At 46.1% G+C, this 7,642-nt stretch overlaps 1 protein-coding gene across 1 annotated transcript; it reads right to left on the bottom strand.

Moving 5' to 3' along the window:
• Positions 1–4,834: 4,834 nt before the first annotated feature.
• Positions 4,835–5,977, bottom strand: LOC128576727 (melanoma-associated antigen B2-like). The gene is made up of 2 exons (XM_053578972.1): positions 5,821–5,977; positions 4,835–5,697 (listed from the first exon to the last, which is right to left on the bottom strand). Exons 1-2 carry the CDS (start codon positions 5,975–5,977, stop codon positions 4,835–4,837), a joined length of 1,020 nt encoding a protein of 339 aa, XP_053434947.1.
• Between the last annotated feature and the right edge of the window lie 1,665 nt (positions 5,978–7,642).

Genomic DNA, 7,642 nt, shown 5'->3' with positions numbered 1-7,642 from the left:
GACTTCTAGCCACCTCCAGAACTGTGAGAAAATAAACTTCTATTGTTTAAAAAAACTTCTTTATTTTTTTTATGATAGTGCTAACGAACTAATACATGCCTTTATTTCTGCATTATTCGCAACTAATTCATAAAAGCATATTTTAACGGCCTTCTATTTACTTAATTGCTGAGAGAGGAATTGCCCCACTACGGCTAAGTGATATCCAGACTCACAACACTGTACAGATGAGACGAACAGCAGTTTATTAAGCACATATATACTCAACTTGTTGTTACCCAAAAGGGCAATAAGTGATGCTGCTCGTATACTCAAAGCCCGGGTTAGAAGGACACCACATGCCACAGCCACACAGGGCCACACAGGGATTGCACTTAGGAATAGAGGGAATAAGCAAGGTCTGCGGGAAATAGGATTTGTGAATCAAGAGAGATGTGACCTCTAGTTCCCAAAGGAAGATGTGAATGGCTTGAGTTTGGGGGAAACTGGCAAGTCAGTCAATATGTTGCAACTTTTAAATGAAGCTGTTAGGGGTGGGGTGGTTAGGTGAGTCTATCAAACTGAAGGCTGGTTTCTAGTGAATAGAAACTCAACACTTAAGGATAAGCACAATCTGTGCCTGGTCCCCTTCATAATGATGGCTGTTTGACCAGGAGACCTTACCTGCAAGTGCAGAGTACAGAGAATTTCCAGTTAGGCCCTCTTGGCTTCATGAAAATCAAGGTAAGAAAAAGAAATCAAGGTAGCTAGCACATAATGTTAGTCCTTACATTACAGTGAAGTTTTCCATTCCAGAGTTTTATCTCTTGACTTAAGACATCATCTGAGGGTCTGGCCTTTTCTCACCAGTCCCACAGTCTCACTCAGCTCCCAATACAGCTTAATTTGAAAGCTGCACCACATAGACCGACTAGCAGTTTCCCCAAAACTCAAACTTCTTTGCCTTGCAAAATTTATATTTTTCTGCTCTCTGCTACAATACCCCTGTTTGTGCATTTTTTTCTACTTTCTTGTAAGTTACAGAAGGTGTCTCAACATTTACCTTATGTAGCTCCTGGCTTTGAAAATGCTATGGGCAGAATTTGAGTCTTTACCTGAGCATCTTCAGTACCAGTAAACTTCCCCCAAAACAGATACTAAATAGATGTTTGGGGACTAAGACATAGTGAGCAAGAGATCTAACTTATTTCAATTTAACTTTCCTGACATGTTTAATAACCTAAACATATTGAGGTATACATCATTTAATTTTCCAGAACAAAAGACTAAAAGGAATGAGGAAAATCAGGATTGACCATGCTTTATTTTTTCTTTCATTCCATTCCCCCATCTGTGGAATTTGTTCACACTTCCAAGAAAGTCCCTACTGTGATGTTGTATTTTCTTATCTGGATGATGAAAAACACTCAGACTTCAATATGAGTGGGAGAAACTGCTAGACTTAGCGATTAGACAAGCCCGGCCCCTATGGTAGTAGTGGGCCCAGCTGCAGCTCTGGCTTGAGCTCTCTCTTCCTCATCTTGCAAAGCTTCTTCATATCGTGATGAAAATGCACTGGGAACAGCATCATGGATCTTGGCCAGAAATCCCAGGGCCTCCATCTTGCTAGTTTCAGCACAGGCTCTGGGACCCCACAGGAATTCATAGCGTGCGGGATCACTGTTGGGGATCTGACGGTACTCCAGGTACCGCAGCCTCACCAAATCTTGAGTGATGAGCTTCCTTGGCTCTCCATAGATGAAGTGCTTCCTCCCAGCGTATACATGCATCTTATTTAGGAAATCCCAAATGTCTTCCTCAGAAACACAGCTTCCCTTTATGAAGATTACACCCAGGAGAGTCATTACAAGACCAGTCTTGGGTAACCCTCTGCCAGCATAAATCCTCCCGTTGTTGGGGAGTTTCAGCTTGCTGACAAGTTCATAGCAGTTACCGTCTGAGTCAACTTCCTTCAGATCAACTGCAAAGGTGGCCTCAATGCGATCAGAAGCTCTCCTGAGGATCTCAGAAAAGTGATCACGGTATTTATTATAGATAACCTTCAGCATGTCTCCCTTTGTAATGGACTGTTGCATTTTGTACTTATAGAGCAGGAACTTTTCCAACAAACGTGCCTTCATAGTTAAAGTGTCACTGCACAAGTTCTCAGTGGAGGATGAGATGACGTGGGAGCATAGATATTCACCATCTTGGCTGTCATTACCTTCATGAGATCTTGTGCCAAAAATGCCTGGAGTAGTAATGGTGGTGGATGGTAACCTCCAAGGCTCCTGGGAAGTGCCAGTTGGCCCAGCAGCAAATGAGCCTTGGGGAATATCCCCCCAAACAGAAGAGGAAGTGGAGGGGGTCATGGGAACTATTTCCTCTGCTGTTCTGAAGTTAACATTACAAACCTCCCTGGGAACTATAAAAATGAAGGTAAGGGTGTCCACAGTTTATCACTGCTATTCACGTGCATACAGTGCTGACTTCTCGGGGTTGGGGGGGGATGTTCCATTCTAGCCTCCTTGGAGTCCTCAGTCCTCAACAAAGGTCTTTACTTTGGCACAGAGGACCTGGGACCCTTACTCCCTTCATTTGAATGGTGGCTGCACCTTCAGACTAAAGATCTCACCTTTCATAGGCCTGATGTGAAGAAATGGTGGATGGCTTTAGCTTGACAGCCATGCTCTTGGTATTCTTGGCTGAAACCAGAGTGGGGCCAGATTCTTTTTTATCCCTTCTATTTAATGGTGGATGTGTCCCTCGGTACTTGCTTTGACCCCTGGCATGTCCTGGAACTCCTCCCTCCTTTTCCTTGAAGCCCAACCCCTAATACTAAGGACAAAACCACGTCGAAACACACCCCTTAAGAGGGTATGAAGGACTTCTCATCTGACCTTACTGTCCTTAATCTGCCAAGGCTGAATGCAAGGAATGAAATCTGATGCTCTTACCCCCGTCCTCCCGTTGTTGGGGATATATGGGGTGTGATGTTCTCCTACTTCTCAGTTTACTCACTGTGGCATTTAGAAGTCTGGAAATCTTCCCACTGCTGACTTTAGGTCATAACCCTTATACCAAGTCCCTCCCCCTTTGTGACACATAATGTGTCACATTATGTCAACAATGCCCAAGTATCCCAGGGCTACCAGGAAGGGTGGAGATCTGTGTGGTCCTCTCTGCTCTGAGAGTGAAGGGTTCTCTGTGTCTCTACTCAAAACCCTTACCTTGATTCCAGACAGGGCCGGGGACTCCTTCTTTTCTTTTACTGACTTGAGAACCCTATTTTGACCCAAAATGGTAAAAATCTTCTCTCACAGAATTTTATTTCTAGAAAATGTTAGAGAATACTTTAAAAAACATACAAGTCCACATGAGCTGAAATGCTGCCATACCTCCAAAATTGAGGCTAACATTCCTCAATAGCACTCCTCTTTTTTAATTTGGGTGTGAGGTTATCTTCTTCAGATAAAGGTAACTGAATGTTCGTGGTTTATGTCAGGACAAACCACCGGACTCTCAGGAGCCCCTCCATCGGGATCACCACCATTTACATTAATTTTATCACTGGCAAAAATATAGCCCTCTCCTAGGAGTTTGACATGCTTAAAATGACCTTGTATGGAGCAGACCCTGGCTCTCCGTCTAAGCCATGACAACAGTTCATTCACTCCTTGGTATCTCATCTCAAGGGAGAAACACCCACATTCCTCAGTAAGGCTTGGCATGTCTTACACCCAAAACTTCTAGTTTGTGGACCGGGACACAGGACTCTTTACAAGGCTACCTCTTTGGAGATTTCTTTGTTGTACACAGACAACTACAGAGTAAATTTTAAGACTAGTTTCCCATTTCAGTCTTAGTATTTAATACTGAGAGGTACTGACTGAGGGCCTGGTCCCTGCTGAGCATATTTTATACTGAGAGGTACTGGCTCACAGCCTGGCCCCTACTGACCAATCAAATATTGTCATTCAGCCAACACGCAACCTCACATGAATGAACTCCCCTTGAGGAACTTGCAGTTTTCTGAGATTTCAAAATGTCTTAATCACGTAATTTACACCTGATTTCTTTAGTCTGCAATCTCCTCTATTTCATTTATTCTTTCTACATATCCTTTATATTTTAGGGGGTATGGTAAACATGTTCCTGACATAACAGCTACTACTACTAGATACTAAATTCTATGGACGGCAGTTGCAACCACCTTTTCTTACCATTCCCAATAATATCAGGGAGCCTTCCAAAGTGCAGGTGCTCCATGTTTCCAAAAGATAACAATAACAAAAAGAGTCAGCAAGAAGTCTAATTTATTATGCTTTATTTTCTCATATACTTTGAACCACCTGACCAGATTCAGATTCACAGAAGTTAGTTTTCCACAAAAAGTCAAAAAGAGCAGAAAAGACTAGAATAAACCATTTTACTTCTTGTTTCACCATTGTTTGATCTCAACTATTTTCCAGTGGAGTTCTTTAACATTTCCATGAAAATACCCATTACAATGTCATATTACCTTATGCTATAATAAAAGAAAGTACTGAGGGTATTTCATTTAAACATAACAAAAGTCTGTCTTAAACTAGAAAAATAGCAATGCATCATCTATAACATTAACACACTTAGATTGTGAACAAAATAAATCTTCCATTAAAGGGAACAACATATGAAAACTAACAAAGAAAGAAAAAGATACAGCCACAGTTTACTCATGTGTGACAGGAAAAAAACAGATGAACATCTTGTTCCCTCAAGCCCGACTACTCTACACTACTTAGAAGGTTACTGCTCTCTGCAGATACAGAGTGGAAAATCTCACTGGATATGGGAGGATCTGAGGGGCGTGGTCCTAGACCCTGCCCCCGGCCCCAGAAACAGGGCCAAGACTGCGAGCAAGTCTCCCTACTCCTCTCTCCTCCTCATCTCTCACAGCCTCATTATACGGATTAGGGAAGGCAGTAGGGACAGTATCATTAATTTTAGCCAGAACTTCCAAGACTTTCATCTTGGTGGTTTCAGCATAAGCTCTGGGACCCCACAGGAATTCATAAGCTGGGGGATCACTATTGGGCACCTGACGGTATTCTAGATAGTTTTGCTCCACCATATCTTTGGTGATGAGCTTGCGGGGCTCCCCATAGATTGAGTGCCTCCTCCCCGCATGCACCCCCAACATATTCAGGAATTCCCAGATCTGCTCCTCAGTGGCACGGTTGCCTTTAACAAAGATCACCCCCAGCAGGGTCAACAGAAGAACAGACTTTGGTAACCCATTAACACCACTCGCACCCTCCTCCCCAGAGAAGCTCAGCTTGCTGACAAGACTGTAGGCCACATTAACAGGGTCGACTACCTTCAACTCCAGGCCAAAGACCACCTCCATGCGCTCAGAGGCTCTCCTCAGGATCTCAGGGAAGTGGTCTTTGTACCTTTTATTGATAACCTTCAACATATCGGTCTTCAGGATGGGCTCTTCCTTCTTGTACTTCTCCAGCAGGAACTGCACCAGCAGGCCCGCCTTCTTGGTCAGAGGATCTCTGGCTGGACTCAGAGCGAAGGCTGATGCCTGGGAGCTGCTTGCTGTTGCCTCATCTTGACTCTGGGCCTCTTCATCGGATTTAGTAGCGGCAACAGCTTCCTCAGGACAGCTAGCCCCGGGAGCTTCCTCAGACCCCTGGGACATACAAACATCCAGGGACTCTGGGGCATCACCTGAAAAAACAGAAATGCAGTGGAAGGCAGGTGGGAAAGGAGGGAACTCCTCTTCCTTCTCTGCAGTGGCCTAAGGATAGCTGACAGCCTGATTTGGAGCACGTGTCTGCTGGCCATTCTCACCTGCAAAAAGAGAAGAGCAAGGAAAGGCAGGGAGTAAAGGAGGGAACTCCTCTTCCTTCTCTGCAGTTGCCTGAGGAAGGCTGACAGCCTGGTTTTGAGCACGTGTCTGCTGGCGTTTCTCACGAGCACGGAGTTTACTCTTCTGTCCACGAGGCATGATGGCTGTGATCAGGGACCGCAGGCCACAGTGTGGACCAAGAGGCTGGGGAGGCAGCACCTGGGGGAGAAGAATGACATCATGTGAGCTCTTTCAGCAGGGAGAGACCGCCTTGGCTTTAACCAGGGCCCCACTGCAGGTTTCGGTGAGAGCACTAGCACTGCTCTAGGGTCCCACAGGGCTCCTGTTCTCCTGCTCAGTCTTTCTCCTTGGACCTCTGTGGAGAAAGTTAAATTGAGTGTTACCAGTGCATGGCAGCCTTGTTTGGGGCTTAGTAGGGTGACAACAAGGGCTTCCAAGGGGGCTAGAAGGGGGAGCCATCATACCAATTGTTGGCAAGACCGGGAGCCCCAATTCCCTCTGTTGTCCTCATGTTGACACCCCAAACTTCTATGGTACTAATGAGGAAGAAAGGAAGCACCACCTGAGCTGCCAGGTCTGACAACAGAAAAGGCATTTCCCCATTCTTGTTAAGGGTGGGTGGTCCCTACAATGACCACAGTGGTCACCCTGACTCTTCTCATGACCTGGAAATTGTGCTCTGCTGACCAGCAGCCAGCCCCTTACAACAAGTCACCAGCCCCCGACCCTCCCAGGCACCCAGCAAGATAAGCCTCCATCTTTAGGCCCGCAGGGACTTCAGGCTTCTACACGACGCAGTTTTGTGTGGCCCCAGTTCTGGGGCACCAAGTCCCCTCATCCTTCAGGAGGGTCCTCCCCTTAACTCCTGAGGGCCTGGGAAATTTCCCTCTGCTGGCCTGAGGCCACCAGCTTCAGACCGAGACTTGGGTTTCCCGAGACGCTGTGGAGAAGGAAAATGGCGCTGGGCCTAATGGCCACTCCCGGGGAGTCTAGACCCAAGAGCAGGGTTGGGTCGGGGCAGGGCTATAAGTGGCCTCGCTTTTCAGGGGCAGGGGGCTTACGGTTTTCAGAGGATTGTTCTACCTCAAGAAATCCACCACGAGACTGAGAAAATCAACAATGCCTCCCTCGGTTGACCGTGGGGGCACCTCCGGGGGCAACGCAGACTGCACCTCAGAGGAAGGCCTAACGGCCAGTAGCCTGGAGGAGGAAGTGACGACTGACTACTTCCTGCTCCGCCCACTTCCCCCCTCCCCTTTAGCAGCAGGGGAGGGGCTGTCTCTGGGCTCCTGTGTCTGGGGGAGGGCCGGTTCCCAGAGAACTCACAATGTGCTTCCTTCGGCTCTATGTAGGCTCCGGGAATTCTCACTCTGCTGAGCTGAGTCAGCAGGCCTCAACCCAAGGAGGACCTTGTTTATCTGAACGACTAGAGTAGGAAGTAAAGCGGAGCCCAAGCCCAGTGGACATGCTTAGGACCTACCGAACTGGCTAAGTGTGCGGCTCTGTGGGCCCCTTCTTCTGCAATGGGTGGTGCCATCAGTCTGCTTTCAGTGTGGTGTCTAGTCTTGCATTTTTGTTCTTCATGGGTTGCCTCTCTTTTGGCTGTTATTGCTGCTATTAAGAGTATATTACCCATTACATTTTCTAATCAGTTTTGTATTTTGTGAGACTAGACACCTAACTTGCCCATAGTGATCTTTTGTACAATAGTTTCCTGAATTTCCTCATACATTTAAATATTTTCTGCACCAATTATTTTGTTTTGTTTTTCAATAAAGAAATCATATTGTTACCATTATTATT

Source organism: Nycticebus coucang, chromosome X, assembly GCF_027406575.1.
Source record: "Nycticebus coucang isolate mNycCou1 chromosome X, mNycCou1.pri, whole genome shotgun sequence".
Classification (NCBI taxonomy): Eukaryota; Metazoa; Chordata; class Mammalia; order Primates; family Lorisidae; genus Nycticebus; species Nycticebus coucang.
This window is presented reverse-complemented; position numbering and strand designations above follow the sequence as displayed.

Coding starts and splice junctions, on each gene's coding strand:
- LOC128576727 (XM_053578972.1), bottom strand. CDS start 5,977: ATGCCTCGTGGACAGAAGAGTAAACTCCGTGCTCGTGAGAAACGCCAG. Junction 5,698..5,820: donor TTGCTCTTCTCTTTTTGCAG/GTGAGAATGGCC, acceptor CTGTTTTTTCAG/GTGATGCCCCAGAGTCCCTG.